Below are 22,671 nucleotides of genomic sequence, written 5' to 3' on the forward strand. Positions count from 1 at the left end.
ATCTACTACAGTCAAGGTAAAGAGAGCATTGTTCTCTTTGTTTGAATTACAAGTGAATAGAAAAGTCAGAACATGCACAAGTTACAATTACAGCATGCTATCTTAACTAACAACTGTCCGTCAGAATAATTGTAATGTTTCAATGCATGAATTTACATGAATCTTCAGATTCCATTACAGCAGTAGTGTTTATTTATAAGAATATAGTTTTATTATAAGTTTATTTATAAATTAAATATGAATAAATATAAGTAAAATTCATATTTGTAGTAAAGTCAAAGTATGTTTTAGCATCAAAACAGAGTTGAAGTATCTAAAGTAAAAATACTCTTAAAGCAAAAAAAATCTTAAAAGCATGCATAATCTTATACAATACAACAGATCAAACATATTAATTAATTAATTTGTATATAATGTGAATCATTTTAATTATTTATATACTGCAGGGCAGCTTTATTTATATTATAGCAGCACAATAAATTTGTAGATATATGTTTTCAAAGCTTTAAAATAAATGGAAAGTGCTATATTTGCATCAGGAAGTAGAAAGAAGCATAGCAGAGAAATATTACACATACATTTATCTATTGTGATGTGTAACATATTTGATACATGAAATTTTATGCATTGTTGAGACCTCTGCATCATCAGTGGGATTTTTTTCCACCATTGCAGTTGTACCAGAGCACAAAAGCTGGGTTTCCTCATCTGTGAAAGCATCAGCAAAAGGACAAAGACAGAACAACAGGGTGAAATAAAACTCCACCCCATTGCTGACTTACTCGACCTGAGACAACCAATAAAAGTGAATTCACAGATTCTGTTGTGCAGAGAATACAGACACACACTGACAGATAATTACTTTCACTATCAGCATAAACTACGAAGTCTGCTCTGGAAACGAGCTGCAGAAAAGAGCTCCTGATACTGTGAGTACTAGAATGTGGAGGTCATTGAGGGGAAAAAAGGATTAGGTGGAAAAGGGAACTTTAAGATTTTTTTATCTGTGTATCTGCTCTGCTTAAAGCGTCTTTCAGAGAGAAAATGACCACACAGTCAGAGGACCATCTCTCCTGTCCTGTCTGCCATGACATCTTTGAAGATCCTGTTATCTTGTCACGCAGCCACAGCTGTTGTAAAGCCTGTCTGCAGAGATGGTGGCTTGACAAACCAATAAAGCAATGTCCGGTTTGTAAGACGATATCTTTACAGAGTAATCCACCCCGTAACCTGGCTTTGAAGAACCTATGTGAGGCATATTTACAGAACACAGATCAGAGAGCTTCAAGAGGTTCCCAGACACTTTGCACTGTGCATTCTGAGAATCTCAGGCTCTTCTGTTTGGACCATCAGGAGCCAGCGTGTGTTGTCTGTCGAGATTCAGCAGTGCACGTCAACCACAGATTCAGTCCCATCAATGAAGCTGCGCACACTCACAAACAGGAGCTCCAGGAATGTCTGAAGCCTTTAAAGGAGAAACTGAAGCTCTATGAGGAAGTTAAAGGGAAATGTGTTCAAATTGCAGAACACATTAGGGTTCAGACCCATGAGACAGAAAAGCAGATTAAGCAGCAGTTTACGAAGCTTCGCCAGTTTCTACAAAACGAAGAGGATGCCAGGATCGCTGCTCTAAAAGATGAAGAGAAGCAAAAGAGTCAGAAGATGAAGGTAAAGATTGAAACTCTGAGCAGAAAGATTGCAGATCTTTCAGGCACAATCAGAGCCACAGAGAGGGAGGTGAGAGCTGAAGACATCTCTTTCCTACACAACTTCAAAGCTGCAGTGAAAAGAGTCCAGCAGCTAGCCGTGCTTGATGTTCCTCAACTGGTCTCAGGTGCTCTGATTGATGTTGCTGAACACCTGGGCAACTTGTCCTTCAACATCTGGAGCAACATGAAGGACATTATTTCATATACTCCTGTGATTTTGGATCCAAACACTGCTCATCCAGATCTCATCTTGTCTGAAAATCTGACCAGTGTGAGACATGCAAGGAAACAGAAGGTGCCCGAAAACCCTGAAAGGATTTATCTCTATCCTTCCGTCCTCGGCTCTGAGGGCTTCAACTCAGATATTCACAGCTGGGATGCTGAAGTTGGAGACAGTCCAGTCTGGGCACTAGGAGTCTTTTCAAGATCTGCCAACAGTGAAGACAAAAAATGTAACTTATTAAAACTTGTTTTCTGTGATGGTGAGTACACAGCAAACTCCGGTGACGGCCCCCCAACTGTTCTCTCAATAAGAAAGAGATTTCAGAGGATCAGAGTTCATCTGGACTGGGACAAAGGAAAACTGTCATTCTCTGATCCTGATACTGACACACACATACACACCTTCAGACACACTTTTACTGAGACACAGTTTCCATATTTTAACTCAGTGAATCCACACCCTCTAAAGATATCACAATGTCCTCTCCATGTAGTTATGTAACGTGTGATGGTCGTTGTTTACAATAATGTTTCATCTTTCACTTTGACACACTTCATGGATTAGCAATGATCCCAGCAGAAAGAATGTAGACCTGGCTGTTGATCCTGTGCGACCAGTAACCCATCAGGAACCTCTTGCAATTCTACCATAGATTCTATAAATAAGGATGTAACAACTATCATTGTTTGGTGGACTGAAGCAAACCTAATATTATAATACATGACAAAATCCATCAATTTTCTTCTGCTTATCCAATAAGCAAAAGGAGCATTATGCTATATTCAATAATAAGATTTCATTTCTTTTAATTATGTTATAGTGAGAGGGTTATTTTCCTGACGCAGCAAGAAGACTTGTTTGGCACCCATTAATGCAGATTTAAGGGATGTCAGCATTAAAGCCCTTTCACAATAAAAAGTGTTATGCACTGCACTGACCACTAGGTTTGAGGGGACCCCCAAAAAAAGTTTTTGTGATCACTCATGGTTTTTATGTGTGCTATAAATGCCCACTCCTGTCACTCTGCATTTCTATTGGTCACGTGCATGTATGTCCACCAATGTGTGGTCAAAGTGTTCCCCACCTGGCTCGCTTATGCCACACTGCAGTCTGTTACATACAGCAGGAAACCATTCTTGCTTAAAGAATGGGTGTAACAGCAGAGTGGTACACTGTTAAAAAAAAATCCTAGAAAAACAGTAATATTCCGGCAGCTGGGGCGCCAAAATAATACCATAAAATAACAGAAAATAACTTTCTCATAAAAATACGGTTATTTTCAGTAATGACAATACAGTTTGTTGCCCTAATTTTACATGGGATTTTGCCTTTTTCAAGTGCTTTTAAACATTAAATTAGGAACATTTTAATGTGATTAAACAATGAACCGGTAACCTTCTGATTACAAGGCGAACTGCCAACTCTTGAGCCACGATCGCCCTAAATAGCAATAATAGTAATAATTATTTGATGTTAAAAAAGTTTATAAGAATCATTTCATATATTTTTCCATACCATTACATTTGAATTTAACAGTTCAATCTTTCAAATAATGGACAAATATTTGTGAAATCATGATACATTTGTGAATGTATTTTAACAATCTAAATATGCATATGTACAGACAAATACATTTAAAAAAAACAAGAAAATTATGTTTTATTACATTACAGTGATTTTGAGTTAATTTACATTTGAAATGTGAAATCACAGTCTATTTATGTAAATTTAATGATATTCTAGAAGAACAGAACAAAACTGTAAAATACACAGTAAAATACTTTTATATTAGGACTTTTTCTTACAGTGTACATTAGTCATGTTCCATGTAAAAGGTTTTTTAGCTTCGTTTATTTTACCCAAATGTTGATCTTCATATACAGATGGGGCTTTTATCATTATAGATGTGCTCATGATAATTATTTGCATGCAAAGAGTGATCAGAAAAAGTTGACCCTTTATGCTTTTGCTCTTTTATTTATGTAAGTAAGTATTAAAGGAAGTAACCACACTTCTTCGACCTGAAATTGCTAAATATCAGTCTACATGTTATGGTTTGTTTATGTCTGTGTTAAGCTGCAAAGTAAACAGTGATCTGGTTATGATGTATAATGCAAAAATAAATAAATACCTGATGTGCAGATGAAACAGATTTCAGCTGACTGTCTGAACATGACTCCTTTCATTTTTTATTCTCTTAGCACAGAAAGCAGCAGAGACCAAACTGTGGCAGCTGCATGGTGAAACTTTGTCTTTCTCTCCTTTGCTGCTCATTCTTGTCGGATTGCATTTAAGGTGACAACAGCCAGCAGAGAGCTTTGGGTTCAGTCGATCTGTGGCTCAAGAGATTTAACCTGTAGCTGTAATCGCTATCGACATCACAGCAGCTTCCTCCTTCCTGCTGTGCGCCTAAGTGTGTAAATGGGACAGTTCTCACCAATTACAGCCCTCGTTCCACCCAGGGGGCATAGCAAAATAAATTTGGAAAGCTCTGAGAAGATACAGAGGCGGGTAAAGCAATATTTCTCATTGTTTCTAATTACGATTTCTTTCGTGAGTCCTAAAGAATGTGTACTCTCCATTCCATTATATTATGAAGTACGTGAAGGTAATCAATGGTCATTGTATCTCATCTAATTATTACATCCCTTTACATGTCTGAGAGATGTGACAGACTAAACATTACCCATTGATCAATCATGCTTGCAAGACTTTAATGTAAATAGACAATGGCAACTTTAGGGGTGTATACGACACTGGCTATGTTGTGTTACTCAATTTCACAGTTCTGACTAACAGACACTGGCAGCGTTATTCATCTTTTGCTTCACCAAGTCTTGCAGTTGTACGTAGGTGAGTGGTAGGGAAAAAGGCATTTGGCAGAGCGCTCTGTGCTCATACTGGTCAACCATGCCAGACTTGAGAGAGCAGTCAGGTATGGCTCCTCCTGTACTGTGACCTCCCAGATGCAGCATACATGTTTTAATGTACAGGGTGGGCCATTTATATGGATACACCGAAATAAAATGGGAATGGTTGGTGATATTAAAGTCCTGTTTGTGGCACATTAGTATATGTGAGGGGGCAAACTCCTCAAGATGGGTGGTGACCATGGTGGCCATTTAGAAGTCGGCCATCTTGGATACAACTATTGTTTTTTCAATAGGAAGAGGGCCATGTGACACATCAAACTTATTGGTAATGTCACAAGAAAAACAATGGTTTGCTTGGTTTCAACGTAACTTTATTCTTTCATGAGTTCTTTACAAGTTTCTCTTTGTTCACAGCCATTGACATGTCAAAGAGGTTAACACGTGAGGAGCGGATTGAAATTGTGTTGATATCTGGTGAACGCAGTAACCGGGTCATTGCAGCAGATTTCAATGCAAGACACCCTACAAGACCACCCATCTCCCATGCTACAGTTAGCAAACTGCTTGCTAAGTTTCGTGAAACTGGTTCAGTGTTGGATTTGCCAAAATGTGGACGCAAGAAAACTGTCACTAATGAAGAAACATCAGTGGCTGTCCTAGCTTCATTCAGCAAGAGCCCACAGCGTAGCACTCGCCGCATGTCACTGGAGAGTGGCATTAGTCGAACATCCCTTCGGCGGATATTAGCTACTCACAAACGGCACCCTTACAAACTCCAGCTACTGCAGCATCTCAACGAGGATGACCCAGATCAGCGCACAGAATTTGCAGAATGGGCAAAACAAAAATTGGAACAGGACCCTCAGTTCACGCAGAAGATTTTGTTCAGTGATGACGCAAACTTTTATGTGAATGGTGAAGTTAACAAACAAAACCACCGCTATTGGTCTGACACTAACCCACATTGGATAGATCCCTCCAAGACTGTTGGAACAACAAAAGTGATGGTTTGGTGTGGTATATGGGGTACAACAATAGTGGGTCCATTCTTCATCAATAGAAACCTCAAGGAAACTGGATATTAGAAATTGCTACATGATGATGTGTTTCCCTCTTTATGCACTGAAGCTGGCACGTTCCCTGAGTTTTTCCAGCAAGATGGTGCACCACCACATTATGGGTGCCAGGTCCGAGCATTCCTAGATGAACAGTTTCCTGGAAAGTGGATTGGCTGTCGTGGGCCAGCTGAATGGCCCCCAAGGTCTCCCGATCTGACCCCCTTAGACTTTTATCTTTGGGGTCATCTGAAGGCAATTGTCTATGGTGTGAAGATACGAGATGTGCAGCACCTGAAACTACGGATACTGGATGCCTGTGCTGGCATTTCTCCTGCGGTGTTGCTATCAGTGTGTGAAGAGTGGGAGAAGAGGGTTGCACTGACAATCCAACACAATGGGCAGCACATTGAACACATTTTATAAGTGGTCAGAAACTTGTAAATAACTCATGAAAGAATAAAGTTACGTTGAAACCAAGCACACCATTGTTTTTCTTGTGACATTACCAATAAGTTTGATGTGTCACATGGCCCTCTTCCTATTGAAAAAACAATAGTTGTATCCAAGATGGCCGACTTCTAAATGGCCACCATGGTCACCACCCATCTTGAGGAGTTTGCCCCCTCACATATACTAATGTGCCACAAACAGGACTTTAATATCACCAACCATTCCCATTTTATTTCGGTGTATCCATATAAATGGCCCACCCTGTATTATGACACACTGTGTCACCCACTGTTGGCCACACCCTAAACCATCTTAACTGGACTTTGATCAGGTTGATTCTGTGTAGTCAAAAACCAGCACGAGATTGACACTGCACAATCAACTGCAGAAAATAGTTACCAGAAAATTCAGTATTTGTGAATGATGATTGGTAAAAGTGAGCAGTTATATCTTTCAGCTGCTCCTGTTAATTGTCACCTCAGTGAATCACCTGCCCCTACAGCAACACTCGGCATGACCTCCTCCACTACATCCTTGAACCTCCACTGTGGTCTTCTTCTTTTCTTCCTTCCTGGCAGCTCCATATTCAAGATCCTTTATCCAATATATGCAGTATTCCTCCTTTTCACACGTCCAAACCAACTCAGCCTGAGCTGTCTCACTGATGTACCCATTTCCAGTGTTTATACAGTATTATATTAGCAACTTTTGTATTAATGGGATATAAATTTCAGCCAACAGTGTTCTCTTGCATCAGTTTCCCCCTAATGCTCACAAAAAAGTGACTGACACTTTCTGCACTCTAACAGTCGTATGAAAAAAACGAACCCCAAAGGCTTCTGGAGATTATTACAACCTACAGTAACATTTGTTGCTGTAAATCCCTCTACATCTGTCATCCACCTGTCCATCATTTTTCTTAACTGTTTATCTAACTATGGTTATGGAAAGTTGGAGCCCATCTCAGCTGAAACTGAACCTGAGGCTATGTACTCTCTGGACTCTGAAGCTTCGTGCTCTGAGGCAAAAGTGCTAACCACCTAACTTCTTCCGTCCATACAGAAATTATAATGTAGTTATAAAGACATTGAGTCAGGAGGAGATATGCGAGGAAGGAATGGCTGACCTTAGACTTTACTTCATCGGCTCAAGCTGTGCCCACTATTCTTTGGAAAAGTTGCAGCATATGGTAAGTTGCATTATTCTTTAAGTAATATTCTGATTAGTTGGTTATAAACCCGGAGCCATCCCTCCAGCAGTTAGTAGTAGGTGTTGATGAATAATGCAAATTTCTTTGAAATTGGATTCCTTCTTCTTCTTTTCTATGATTTTCTGCCATTTCTGAGCTCTTGAGAAAATACTACAATCGAGAACATTTTTTTAGTTTATTAGCAGAAATTCCCAGAAATCAGAAATTATTACTTAGTGGATTTATAATGGATTTACAATACATGGGTTTACCGACCAGTAACAATAGCACTATGGTAACTAAAGACCCCATGGTGTTTTTAGAATATACACAGTTAATTTATGTGCAATACTAGAATAAAAAATGAGGGTGTTTTGATTATTCTACTACTGAGATAAAATGGTATAAAATGTCAAAGTAATGATGTCCACCCTCTGTATTTATGTATCAAACCATTCTGTTTCTCTGTCTGTGAGTTGCATTTAAGCCTTTAATCTTTATAAGCACTGTGGCCTGAGGGGCAGAGTGTGTGTTAGAGTATGTGTGCGAACAGGTGAGGCAAATAGACTGTGACAGCAATAATGCTCCATGTAATGGAAACAACCAGCACATCACAGTGGTGGTTCATTCTGCTCTCAGCTTCAGTTTGCTCTGTGAGTGTTACATTTAAAACTCACCTGTTCAGTCCTACATGGGTGGAGGTCTAATAGGTTCAAGTTGAAAGTGCATCAGTGGGCAGGAGAGCAAGACATGGCTGGATTTCCTCTATAGTTTTGAAGTCCAGTGGATTTAATATTTCTGCAAATCACCATTATGTAATTACTACAATATTGCTTTATAGGCAAATTACTGTTTAGTAGATTGAGCAAGAGACGGTCTTTAGAGAGACAGTAATTCTGATATGGGAGCCAAAATGTGCATACGTAGGGACCAATCGTGGTCATTGACACTGTCAATGATTTTTTATCTTGTGCAAATATAAAATATATAAAAATATTTACATATCTTGATGAGATGATGAGATAATGCAGCCGTGTGTCACATGAGCGTGTCCTCTTTTGTATTTATTATGTCTTGAGCATGTCTTGAGGACCGTGTCCCAGATTTTCTGTTTTGATCTCTTGAATTTCTGCACTGTAAAATATAACTTGTTGTTTCAACTTAAAAATATGAGGTAAAGGGCTGCCTTAAAATTTTAAGTTAAGTCAAGAAATAGAGTTTGTTCTTATAACACAACCAATTGTTATCTTAATGAAAAATCACATGTTGTCTAAACTTTCATCTTAGTTTAGTTGACTGAGATTTATTAGTCAGTTCAACTCCTTTAATTGTCATCTTTACTTGGGAAAACCCTTTCAGCTAAATTAAAATAATCTATTGTTTAAACTCTTGTCCTAGTTCAGTTGACTTGGGTTTTTTAGTTAATTCAAATACTTTAGTAGTTCTTTTAACTTAGGAATCTATTTTAGCTTAACTAACATAATCTGTTAGCTAAGTTGATTTAAGTTTATTAATTAACTGAGCTCCTTAAGGTAGCTGAGTGAACTTGTAAATCAGTTTCATTTTAATTATCAGAGTTGATTGACTGGATGTAAAGAAAAATGTGTATTAAACATCTTAAGTTTTGTTTTGTTTTTTTTTGGCTTTCTAACATCCATTTCAGCAAAACTACCTGTTAGGTTTATCTTAGATCTCAGGTTTAAATATCTACATTCCTTTAAATTAATTTTCTGTTGTTTACAGAAAAAAAATAAAACCCCACAGATTCCATTAAAGTCTATCTGATCATTTCATACAGAAAGTTTGTTTTAAGAACATGACAAGACAATTACTCATGAGCACCCAACATTCACCATTTATTGTGCCATCTTAGTCATCTGAGAAACAGAAAAATCAGTGACGTAGCTCATCAGGCTCACAATCCATCAAAACTCAAAGGCTGCTCCCTGTGAAACAATAAATTTGAACTTGGTCTTGAGCCCAGTTTGGGTGAAGATGAAATTCTGACCAATACTCTCGGAGCAGTAGTGATTCTTGTGAAGTAACAACATAAAGTCTGCATTAATGTAATGTATCAACGGGACACTTGCTATTTTAGAAAAGTTATTCTTTACATTTACAAAATTTTTAAACTTCATTGTGCTCAGTCACACCTGTTAGCATAAAACTTGAAATATTAAAATAGTACAAAACCTTTGATAAGTGACAGTAAAGATCAGTTTATAACAACTAAGACATCAAACTCTTGTATTTGTCTTCGTTTACAATTGCAACAAATTCCACAGAACCAATATCTCTGAAAATGACTGCATGCTTCTGAAACATTTGATAATATGGATATTTCAGAAACATTAGTTTGAGTCTGCTCAATTGCAAAACAAAGGAAAAACTACTGACTTGCATGAGATAAGCATCTGCAAAGTCCAGCATTATATTGTTGTTCACATAAGTTTCTTAAACCATGAACAAATGAGTAATTGTCTAATCTGGAATGTAAAGTGTAGTCATTTAGTGACATACAAAAGTGAGAATGAGAACTTGCAAGAATAAAAAAACAAACAGTAAAATAAAAACTGTCCTTAACACTAAGGATCATACAATTACAGTTCTGCATGGCTTTCTGCAAGAGTCTGTTTCTTAGACCATGCACTAGTGAGATGCACTGCCTTCCACCAATGTTCATTAGGATGTTCTGAATGACTTCAAAGATGTCCTTAAGTTCCTTTGGATAGTGTATGTTGAGGGCAAAAAGAAGGCCCATCAGCATGGAAATGGCACTTGAGACATCCCTCAGATTAGACAGGATTACTGCTGCCTCAAGGACAACCAACACATCGATGATGTCTTCTTCTTTCACCATCACAATGCCAACTTTCATCCTCTTAGAAAACGTGTCTTCAATACCTGTCGGCTATAAAAGGGTTCAAAGACAAAAAAAAAAAAAAAATTACACAATTACAATTACACAATATCCCGTGTGCTTAACAATTCATGTCTTTCCAAAGAAGAGCCATACTGATGCTTTGGATGATGGTGATTGGCTTTGGGTAACACTTATTAGTTGTTAAAGTTTTTTCAGAATGAGATATGCACCCCCATGTTACAAATCCATTTCTTGCTTTAAACAAAGACCATGTTCATAAATGACTGAGCATGTCTTCAATTGCAGAATTCAAACAAAATTTTCAATTTAAATGGTAAATGGCCTGTATTTGTATAGTGCTTTACTAGTCCCCTAAGGACTCCAAAGTGCTTTACACATTCAGTCATTCACACACATGGGTGGATGACTGAATCGTGACTCAAGAGTTGACAGTTCGTCTTATAATTGGAAGGTTGCCGGTTCGAGCCCTGGCTCCGACAGTTTCAGTCGTTGTGTCCTTGGGCAAGACACTTCACCTGTTGCCTACTGGTGGTGGTCAGAGGGCCCGGTGGTGCCAGTGTCCGGCAGCCTCGCCTCTGTCAGTGCGCCCCAGGGTGGCTGTGGCTACAATGTAGCTTGCCATCACCAGTGTGTGAATTTAAATCTACTTATGCTAAATATTGGCTGTGCTCTAAACCAAATCTGGCTGAGAATACATGAAATGTGCAAACTGCAGCTACACTACAGGATCAGATTATGGCTCCATAGACAATGCTTCTTTAATCAGTTTATTGATTAAAGTTTATTTTTTCCCCCTATATTAACAGCATGAAAAAAGAGCATATAGACATGGCTGAACAGGTTGCATAATTGGCACTGAATATCAACATCCACCTTTACCCAGCTGCCCAATGACTCTCGGCCAGTAACCTTTAATTGCTTACCCAGTCTACACAGTCTCTTTTCCAGGGTCCAGGACATTTCACCAAAGTATTGCCCCCCACAGCTGTAGCAGCCACTGCAGCCCCTTAAATATCCTAATATCTCTGCCATTACAATATACAATGTGAGAAATCAAACGTAAAGCTGAAGTGAACAGTACAGCAGCGAAATGTCAAAGACCCTGGTGAAGACATGAATAAACACAAGACACTAATAATATCAATGCTAGCTTGCCAGTTAGTTTCTCTGAAACCCAGACCAAATCCAGTGTCAAAGATCTTGTAATAATACATTTGGTGAGGAAAAAGTACACATGTACTTTTTAATTTAAAATCCACTGTGGTGCTGTCATTATTAAATTTACTAAAAGAAACAATGCTAACCTTCACAGTCTTGAAAGTGTGTGAGGGATCTTCCTTTAGAAAATGAGGTCCTCTGTCCTCTTCCTTTGTGTAGGGCTCTGGTCAAAGAAGTCAAAAAGAAAACAAAAACACTTTTTAAACAGTGTTTATGAAGCATGTAGACAGCTCCAAATTCACAGCTTTTTGATGCATAATTCCATCAATATATGATTATCATTGGAGATTTTGAATCAGGCTTATCAGGACATTCAAGTAGAATATGATATCCAACCTACCACCAATATACATAGATTCTGTAAAAGTTACCACACTAAATGTCCAGTTGTGAAATATGATGACAGACTTTACTTATCAGCTTTCTTTCAATGAGTTCATCAGTTGAACTGGATAACCTAAAACTTAAACAAAGGATTAGATTTCGCAGTTGAACACTTACATCATCTCCAAAGCATCTTATGAGCCTAGTTAGCCTTTCTATGCCGCTCTTGATTTTGTACAGCTCCACGAACCTCTCCATAATGGTCAAGCACAGCAAAAAGGAACCCTTTCAGGTCAACAGATGTAAGACGGGCAAATTCTGCTTCAACCTGAGCAATAGAAGAAGAGGGGTGGAGAGTACAGGCAGAATTAAAAAAAGATTCTTTGAGACCCAAATTTAAGCAAACAGTCATCTGAGGCCCATTAGAGAAAACACAAACACACAAAAGCAAACAAACAAAAAGATGCACTTTACCTGCCGTTCAGCAAACAAGGAAGTTCAGAGAACAATAAGCTCTGTCTTGAAATCTTTTAAAGTAGAATGATTGTGAAAATGACTTATGTGATGTAAAACTTTAGTAAACGTGCGATTAAAAGAACACTGAGTAAAAGGACAAGTAACAGTTTCCTTATTCCTCAGATGTTTACCTTGATGAGCAATACTGTTTTAGTCCAACTGCCTCATTAAAGTTACACAACAGGCTTTTTACATTAAAGCCAGCAAGTCCATTACATACTCCCTTTTTAGATCTGAAATACTGTGCAGATTCTGTGTATATGTAGTGGACAGCAATTTACCCCAAAGAGCGCAAAGTTTGCAAGTCCACCTCATTTAAATGACAAAGTCAAATGTGATCATCTAGACCTGTGAAAATAAATTAATGACAAACTTGCAGTTATGGATGTTATTACAACCACAAGAACCTAAACAGTCTGCTCCATTGCTTTTGTTAATGAATCATTTGTTGGTAACACGTCTGAATATTTAGTTTATGCCACCTGCATGTGATCATCAATAGTGCCATATTACTTCTTAAGAAGTACCCTGACACTACAATCTTTATATCATTTGTTCTACAGAGCTATTAAATTACAATATAATCTGAGGTGTTTCCAGTATGACAAAATGCACAAATTGTAACTTACCATTTGACTCCACTGACAAAAATAAATCCCCAGCATCAAGTTTGGCTTCACAGACCTAAAATAAGTAAAATAAAAATATATGTTATAATTATATTGTTTTCGCCATTTATTCATGTTTGCTAATTTTCTGACATATAAACAATGTTAGTTTTGTTACAATACAGAGAATGCAGTTTAATTAAAAGGTAAATTATGCAAAAAAAAAAAAACTTCTGCAGTATACCATGCCAAAAATCAGTGTCTCTGATGCCAATTATTTTATCACTACAGCTCGTTTAGTATGGAAACTCACACAATCTAGTCATACTGATCACAAGAGTTCAAAAATAAGTCAAAATAGTGAACTGTTGTTAAGCATAAAGCATTTCAGGGTAACAAATAACTGCACAATATAATTAAAGCAAAAAATAAGCACACTGGAGGACTATCTGATAAAAACTAATATAATGCTGGTTTGTAGACCATATTTTGTCTCTGTCCTCAGTGCACTCTTGCAGCTTAGCATGCAGCAGTTAATAACACCTTAAGTGATTACATAGGGATAAACAGATGACAACAAGCATCCGAGTCCTGCCAAAAAGGTCTTTTTGAACCCAGCCAGTTATTGGAAATATTGCCAAAATGAACTTCCACCAAAATACAACAGCCTGTGAACTTGAAAGGAATTTACAAGTACAGAGACAATATGAAATAAGCTTTATTAATTAGCTGAGTTAGCTTGCTAATATCGCAACAGTGGTTGAGTGCACAACCTTAAAGCTAGCGGCACAATACTTGTGATTTGCTCAGCGCCACATTAAACCCATAAAAAAGGCCATATGTCAGTTTATTAGGTCAAGTTTGGTCATGACACACAAGCTGGACCTTGTCGGCTAAAGTTACATTAGCTAAAGCAAACATTTCAGTAAAAGAGAAAAACACACGTCATGCCATAAATTCAAAACATGTTCCAACTTTTGTAGCTCTCTTTCCTTATAGTTATAACCAATGTTACTCACCTTGAAAGCATATTCCAAAGAAGACGATTAGAAAACGTCCAAGTAAAGTGAGCATGTCGTTAACCGCCAATTCCCCATGATGCACCTCGGTAGCAGTCACGTGAGGCAGTTTTGAATCCTGCTGTGCTCAACTTACCCGCATTGTCAAGTTCACATAAGTTTCTGATTTAGCTGGACATGAGTTTTCAAGTTAGCTTTTTTTGGTGTAATTGGGACGTTTTTAACTTGTAATTCTATGTTATAACAACAACTTCAGTCATCTATCGTCAAACTGATATAGAATAATATGTTGAAATAACAAACAGCTAGAATTACATTTTACAGTGTGGTGTCACCACTTACACTTACACGTCTGCAATTTCAAACTTTAAACTTGCACTGAGAGCAAACATCAACCTCTATTGGAAATAGATCCAGTCTTAATGTCGAGGACAATCACTGTTAATGAGAGCTACAGTGCAAATAAGGAAAACTAGTAAATGTGGTCAGAACAAGACTCCCAGAAATAGAAGATGAAGCTATGCGGGAAGTCCACAAGAGCACAAGGAGACTGCTAAATTTCTGTTACATGTTTTTTGGACATGGGTTACAATAATATGTAAAGATATGTAGATATAAGTGGTTATTTGTGTCAGTGTGTTTATCCCAGCGTTTTGTTTCACTATAAAGAGTTAATAAAAAAACATATCTATCTGTCAGTTGGCATCTTTGCAATTCAGAAGTGCCCAGAATCCAAACAAGAATTCATTTAAGATCCAAATAATGAACATTTGTATTCAACACAAATATATGTATTGTTTTATGTCAGTCTAAGAACAAAACATTAGCAAGCCCAAGGTGTTAACAAATGGTTCATTGAAAAGCACTTCTACTAACAAAAGGTAACTGCTGCTCACAGCTGCTCAAAGCACTGAAGCAAAGCGCACCACTGAGGAATTCTCTACAGGCAAACAAACACAGCTACTCACTAGTAGTTTAGAAACACACCTCAAGCTCACCACAGTACTGAAGCTGGCACTCACACTCTGAAACCGGGTAGCTCGTCTTCTCAGCTTTTATAGCTGTGTAGTTAATTGCTGCGTGGGCTGGTTTCTCAGCAGAAATGGATGGCAGCTGAATCGGTGGGAGTGAAGCACCGGCACACGGTAGGCCTGCTAAAGCCACAACAGGTGCAGCGTTAAACTGCCGACACTAATACAAACCATGGAATGCACAGAACATCTTTAATCTCTGCTGGAGACTCACATTATGATCCCGTGCTCTTTTAAACATGCTAGTTCCTCAATTAAATATGTCACTACTAGAATTATAACAAAAACATGCTCTTAATGGAAAATAACAAAAAAAACAAATTTAGAGCTGAGAAACAACTGCGACACTCTTCTCAATTCATCTCCACCCCTCCACCCTGAAGCCATCTAAGCCTTTCCCACCAGCCACTTCTCCTCTCTCCCTTTGCTCCCTGTCTCCTCTGCCACATGATGTTCATCCCTAAAAGCTCAAAGTTTAATTATTCAGTGTTATGGGAGGTGAAGGAGACAGTTTGATGCCCGCTCTACACGTCTGAATTAAGAATCCACCAAGGTCACAAACACAAAATGACCTGCTTGTGAGTTTCCAAGATGTTGGGTGGTTAACACAGCTCAGTCTACACTGCTTGTTAATAAATTCACTGATCCTGTGTGCTGTGCCACTTTGATGGCTGCATAAATCATCTGAAAGTCATGCAAAGTCAGTAGTATGACTAAGTATGTGGTACATGTGTATGTGTGAGGATGTATATATTTGTACAAGCATTTAAGTGAAAACAAATCCGATTTTCCTATATGCTGAATCTTTCCATCCAACCTCCTTTTTACTGCTGTAGAGCTGTAACAAAGCACTTAAAGGACAAACAGAAGATCAAAACCACTCCTTTCCCCATATGGCCGGCAGAGCGTTTGTATGGCTGTAAAGCTTAGAAGCGACTCGCTAGCTTACCTTTTTCTAAAGACTGCTCACAAGTGGAAACACGTGCTTCCCCTGACACATTTAAATATCACCGACTGACATGCTGAGAGTTGAAAACTGATGCTTTGAAGCATCACTTGAGATTCCTCTAGTCAAGCTTTCATTTATCCATGTGACAACATGCACGCGATGCTCATGTTTAACTCATGAGCTCTGATTCCCTTTCTGCTGACCCAGCCTTTCCCTTTAAGGAACAGGGCCTTGTGCGTAACATGTGTGTAACATAGGTTCAGTGCTGGGGTTTGACACACAGATGGATCAGGTAGATGGCTGTGTTGTGATTGGTAACTTTGTTGGTAGCCTTATGTGACTTTAAATCCACCCAACCATCAATCAGGCACAGATGGCAAAGAGCCTCGAGAACACTTTAACTTTGAAAAGTCATAGCTAAAAAAAATTGCTGTGAATCAAATCATTTCAAATACATAGACATCAGCATATCAGCTGCATAATGTTGTGCTCGAAGCAAACAAAAACTTATCTTGAGAAACAGTTGGTGTCACTTTGTCCTACCCTTTCTAATTAAGTACTCACATCAGGCGCTGATAGACAGTCACGAATGCTGTTCAGGGCTCACTTATAAAAAATTCAGCTTATATACCCATGTGCATAACATGGCATAGTACATTAGAACCAAAGCTCTGTGAAGTTCATCATTTATGAAAGAGGTATCAATATTGCAATATTGTGAATATCAAAATTTGAGCGGTGGAAAATCTTTGGTGACTAAAAACAAAAACAAAAAAAAAACCCTGAGAAAACAATGACTTCTAAGACAGAGCAGGTCAGCCAAAATGTGATTAAGTGATATGAAACAGTCCTGTCAGAGAATATACAAAGACAGAAAAACAAAATTACAGATAAGAAATCATGCATTAGTGTAATGATGAGCTAATGCCTCTCAGTAATCTTGTCTTTGATCCAAATGACAGGGACTGAGCACAAAAACACAGCGCAACTTCAAACAAAGGACACCCCGGAGGATCCAGCGGCAGTGACTTTTCTGGCCTCAGAGCAATAAAAGTACATTTGGTACTCATTATCCATAATGTGCATTACATGTTTTTTTGTGCGTGTTGTTTTTTGTGTTTGGTTGTTTCAGACTTCCTTTTAAGCTTGTACACCAGGGTCCAGAGGGAGACATTTCTGTCCAGAGGAAATGTCGCTTTGACATTTACAGCATTTATCAATTTCCATAGAAACAAACAAGAGACACTGGGTATATGAAAACATGTAAAGTTTTTGGTTTGGCGTTTTTAAAATCTAGTGGATGTTAAAAGCAACTTCCACCAAAAATTCAAACTAAAAATTGTGGACTTATGGGACAAAAACCAGAGAAAACCAGTTTCAAGCAAAAACCATTAAAAAAAACACAGTACCATTAATGTCTCCAGGGCAGTTTGAAATCTGCCCCCGAGGTACATTTGAGAGGAAAAATGTACAGCTGTTAAATCAGCCACCTGCTCTTTTCAAGTCTATTTATCTGCACTCATCATTATAATTAATGCATCAGATGTCATGGACTTGGGAAGCAGATACGTTTGCCTGTCAAAGAGCCTCTCACTGTGATTTAAACTTCTGATACAACCCAAGTAATGCGTGCCGATAGAAGCGCTTATAAGGATCTCAGCACAATTCATCTGAATGAACAAATAACCAGACCCTGTACAGCCCATAATCTTCACGACAGCTAGCACGTCTGTAATTACACAACATCTATCCGTTTCATCCATGAAAATGATTTGAGATAATTACTTCAGCTGTCAGCTCTGCTCACCACTGTTTGAATATTGATCTTTTCCATTTTTTAATAATCCTCTCTTTCTGTATGCCTCTTTCATTGTAAATGTGTTGCAATTCACCACCCAGTTAATTCAATTCACAACTGTTACAGATTATACTTGCTCATTAAAAAGCCCATTGTCTGCAGGATTTAGGGTGTTCGTATTGTCAATAGATAATGTCTGAAAAATATGTCTGTTTGGTTTTTCATTGCACTATATATTTTTTCAGGATTACAATGGGCCCTTTATACCAACAGAAAAGCAGATCTTTTTCCACAAAGTCCACCATGTTTCTACAAAGTGTTCTCATTTAGTGTCTCTAATGTTGGTGCCATAATACACTGACATTAATGAGATGCGATCATCACTCTAGATTCATAATTTTTCAATGTGCATTGTTGCTGTTGCGAAGGGGTGTCGTTTTTATCTATATAATATTTTCCTGAACATAAACCAAGCTCACTTTAGTTCATAAACGTAACAACTAAGCAACAGTAAAAAAAAAAATAACGGCTTGGGGAAAGAAGTGAACCCAAACAGGATAGAAAGAGTCTCATAAGAGATATGCACTCACTACCTCACAACTTCCTGATGCAGAATTTTATGTCTAAATCTGAACCATTTTATCTTGCTGGGGAAAATTTCCGTACCCAGTAAATCCAACAATGATGATGACAGTAATGATGAGACACAGACACATTTGTCAAAATGTGTTCCACAATGAGAATGTGTTGTATATGCATAATCTGTGCTTTAAGGTTGATGGTCAAATTAGCCTTTGGCAGTTTTGTGTTTACCTTTTGATTCCCTTGTTTTCACTGTCAGACAAAGCACAAACATACCTACTACTAGTTATTAAAATGGTTGTGGCTTAAGTTAAAATATAGTTCTTCACTAACACTAATCTTGCATTTTAAAAATATACATACTTAATGCATTTAAATATGACAAGTTGTCCATATTTGACAGAATAGAAGTGCAGACCTGTTTCACTGGAACCAGAAGCGCAACACCATACAGATGATACAAAGGACACCGTTAGCCCTTTAACACTTGGCTGGGCACAGTTTTTAGGATTTTCCATTAGGTGGTAGTACCTCTTACCAGGTACTTTTTTAGTACCTACACTGTTAGAAAAAACATCTTAAAAAAACAGTAATATTCCGGCCGCTGGGGCGCCAAAATAATACCAGAAAATAACTTTCTCATAAAAATACGGTTATTTTCAGTAATGACAATACAGTTTGTTGCCCTAATTTTACATGGAATTTTGCGTTTTTCAAGTGCTTTTAAACATTAAATTAGGAACATTTTAATGTGATTAAACAATGAAATTACCTATAAACAAGGTCAATGAATGTGACAATATGAATAATAATACTTAAATGTACAGAAATATACAGTTAACAGTTGGTTTAAATAATAATGGATTGCATGCATTGGGACAGAGGCGAGGCTGCCATATCGCACCATCGGCCCCTCTGGCCATCACCAGTAGGTGAAGTGTCTTGACCAAGGACACAACGACCGAGAGCGTCCGAGCCGGGGCTCGAACCGGCAACCTTCTGATTACAAGGCGAACTGCCAACTCTTGAGCCACGATCGCCCTAAATAGCAATAATAGTAATAATTATTTGATGTAAAAAAGTTTCTAAGAATCATTTTATATATTTTTCTATAGCATTACATTTGAATTTAACAGTTCAATCTTTCAAATAATGGACAAATATTTGTGAAATCATGATACATTTGTGAATGTATTTTAACAATCTAAATATGCATATGTACAGACAAATACATTTAAAAAACAAGAAAATTATGTTTTATTACATTACAGTGATTTTACGTTAATTTACATTTGAAATCTGAAATCAGTCTATTTATGTAAATTTAATGATATTCTAGAAGAACAGAACAAAACTGTAAAATACACAGTAAAATACTTTTATATTAGGACTTTTTTTTTTACAGTGTATTTGGCTGTGGTTCCAAGTGTTCTGAGGCAATCCGAAAACGTGACATCAACAGGCGGTACGCCACCGACTGGCTAGTCAGAGGCATCACTTGATGAGTCGTGAGAGCGTCTCCTTCATGATAATCAAAACAGCCATTTTTGAAACCGGACAACACTGTGGTCCCTGAGTCTGACAAAAAGCCGAGTCTCATTTTTAAACTATTGACCAAGGAAACACTGGCTCTAGACAGCATTTTTTGCTGCCACATGCCGGAAAGGGAAGTTTGGATGGTTGCTATGGACAGTCTCAACTGCCTCAAAGAAAGAGATATTGTAGCTGAAAAAAACAAACAAACAAAAAACCATTGCCCCTAAACACAAGACAGAAAACTATAAAATAATGCAAGGATGTCATTTACTTCAGCCATCGGTGTACAAATGCTAATCTGGGTTATTTTCATTTTAATTAGCAGATTTTCTCTTTTAAAAGATCTGCACAAAGCAACCTTTTTAATGATGACTAACCAGCTCATCTTCAGTCTCTATGGAGTAGAGCTGCACAGAATGCATGAGTGCACTGTTCACAACAATGTCTGTCAAAACTAGAGAGCAACTAATACATGAAGTGTTGTAAATTCATAAATAATAGGAAAATTGAATTGTGCATCCAAAATAAAGCAAATTTGTCTGAATGTTAAGGGCACGCTACATTTTAATAATGTCTTTAGGTAGAATATAAACATTTCTGAACACCATAATTGTTAAAAAGAATCCATTGTGGAAAGCATCATTTAACTTTAACTAAATTCTTCTTTTTTTACACTGTAAAAGCAAAAATGGGCAATTAATGTAAATGTAACTTCCATCTCCTTTCCCAGAAACAATGCCTTCATTATTTATGTAAAAGTTTGCATGTTTGTGTTTTCCAATGCAAAAAATAATCATTTCAAATTTTCTTCTATTTTGTTTTTCTATTTTTTCTGTTTACTACCATTTTTTGTTTCCTGCATTGAAATACAAAAACAGAGGATGACTGTTGAAAGACTGCTGGCAGACCTGTTCCACCTCAGTGATACCTGGGGGATATTTAATGGGTGTTGTTTGGGTTGTTTTTGTTACTTTAAAGGACACACCAGGATTTTGCAATGGGAAACAGGAGGAAATACTGTATATTTCTGTTGTTTGGTTCAAGCGAAATGTATTATTTTACAATTTTAAATAGAGGTCTATGGTTGAAAGGATTGGAAATACATCCAGCCAAATAATTTGATTTGACATTGTAGGTTGATTGTTGTTTTTGTTATATAAATATTCACTTGTAATATGTTTGTGAATCATTAAACTTATCATAAAGGCTCTGGAAGGGTTACAAGACACCATCGATCATCACAAACCACACATTGTTATTGCCACAGGCTAATGATGCAAAAGTTGCCACCATCACCAAGGGAGCAAATTTCGCTGGCTGACTGACCAGGCTGCACCCCCAGGCTGTGTGTGGTTCTGCTGAGCGGGGGTTTTCCTCTCAAAACTCAGAGGTTTGCTGGGTGAAGACCTCGGGCAAAATAGTGCATTGTTTATATGCAGTTTATGCATCAGAAACTATTCAATAAACTGCATTTTTCATAGAGGAGTTAAGATAAGAAACATTGGAAATATCAGAAAGTCGAGTTGATCTTTTTCTCTTCCATCTGTGCTTGGATTCTCAGTCTGGGTCTTTGGCTGGCTTTTCTTATGGTGTGTCACACATGTCTACTGTAGAATGGAATTTTTTTTCATACAGCCAATCAAACTATAGTCTATTTATTGTCCATACTGCAAACATTGCTGTTGTATTTTCTATCTCTCTGTGCAGGTGTGTCCTATGCCCAGACTGGACAGTTTGAGTCTGTGAGTTGTACAGTTAAGAAGCATTTGAAGCTGATATTTTCTGTCTCTCTGTGGAGGTCAGGGCCAACTATACACCACAGCCTAAAGGCAGAGTTGGCTTGCTGAGGCCGGGGTGATTGCCGGCTTATTACTTACAGGGTGGTGGGTCTGGGAGGACAACTGCTGTTTCCTGTCGGAGTTGTCAGCGTGTGAAGTGTAGCTGATTGTGACATAGCTCGTCCTGGCCTTGCACTGTGTGTTTTATCCCTTTTGCCAGTGGGCACTGGAAAGTTTTATCCCTCCATTTTTTTAACATTGTAGCAGATATTGTTTCCTATTGATCTCAGCAATTTAGCTAATAACATATATTTTAGAATTTTATTGGTCGTCATCTTTTGCTCACAGCTGAGACTCTTGGTCAGACTGAGAATCTGTGTGCAACAAATGATTTCAGCTTTGTATCATAAGTACAGTAGAAAGTCTCACTGAGCGATACAGCGGCCGGCTATGCAACCAGCTTTCAGCGTGATCAACAACACAGTGTAATTACTGCTGCTGCCTTCTTTTTATCTAACATCTTAACATATGCACGTCTCACTTTGAGGTTGTTAAACAAATGACCAAACAAAGACGCGCTGTGCACTGCACATCAGTTTGCGAGCTAGATAACTAATTAGCTGCTCACATTAAAAGCATGTAACTCTTATCTAAATATACTTGTAATACCACTCTGGCTGCCCAAGACAAATATCTACAGTAAAGGTACTTTCACTTAGTCTCTTAACCCTTGCAGTGTAACACTGGCAGTCTTGTAGCCTGCTTGCTGCAGAATGCAGAAACCAACAGAAAGAAGCTGCTCTGATTATCAGTAAAGTGCTTTTTTCTTTCACACTCTATTATGTTTACTTTCATTGCAAGTTTCTAACCATGTGAACTTTGCTTGTCTATCTTCTGATTGCTTCTTGCTCTGAAAGTAAGGTGTT

The 22,671-nt window shown here is 37.8% G+C and overlaps 1 protein-coding gene across 1 annotated transcript; it reads left to right on the plus strand.

Annotated features, from left to right (window-relative positions):
- Positions 1 to 1,044: 1,044 nt before the first annotated feature.
- On the plus strand, positions 1,045 to 4,292 carry LOC134627850 (E3 ubiquitin-protein ligase TRIM35-like). Its single transcript, XM_063474281.1, has 2 exons — positions 1,045 to 2,161; positions 4,228 to 4,292. The coding sequence occupies exons 1-2, from the start codon at positions 1,045 to 1,047 to the stop codon at positions 4,290 to 4,292; spliced, it is 1,182 nt and encodes a 393-aa protein (XP_063330351.1).
- Positions 4,293 to 22,671: the final 18,379 nt, after the last annotated feature.

This window comes from Pelmatolapia mariae, linkage group LG5, assembly GCF_036321145.2.
Source record: "Pelmatolapia mariae isolate MD_Pm_ZW linkage group LG5, Pm_UMD_F_2, whole genome shotgun sequence".
Taxonomy (NCBI): domain Eukaryota; kingdom Metazoa; phylum Chordata; class Actinopteri; order Cichliformes; family Cichlidae; genus Pelmatolapia; species Pelmatolapia mariae.

Excerpts from the sequence above, each read along its gene's own strand:
- LOC134627850 (XM_063474281.1), top strand. The coding sequence starts at position 1,045 with ATGACCACACAGTCAGAGGACCATCTCTCCTGTCCTGTCTGCCATGAC. Across the intron at positions 2,162-4,227 it reads CAACAGTGAAGACAAAAAAT|GTGACAACAGCCAGCAGAGA; the intron begins GTAACTTATTAA and ends ATTGCATTTAAG.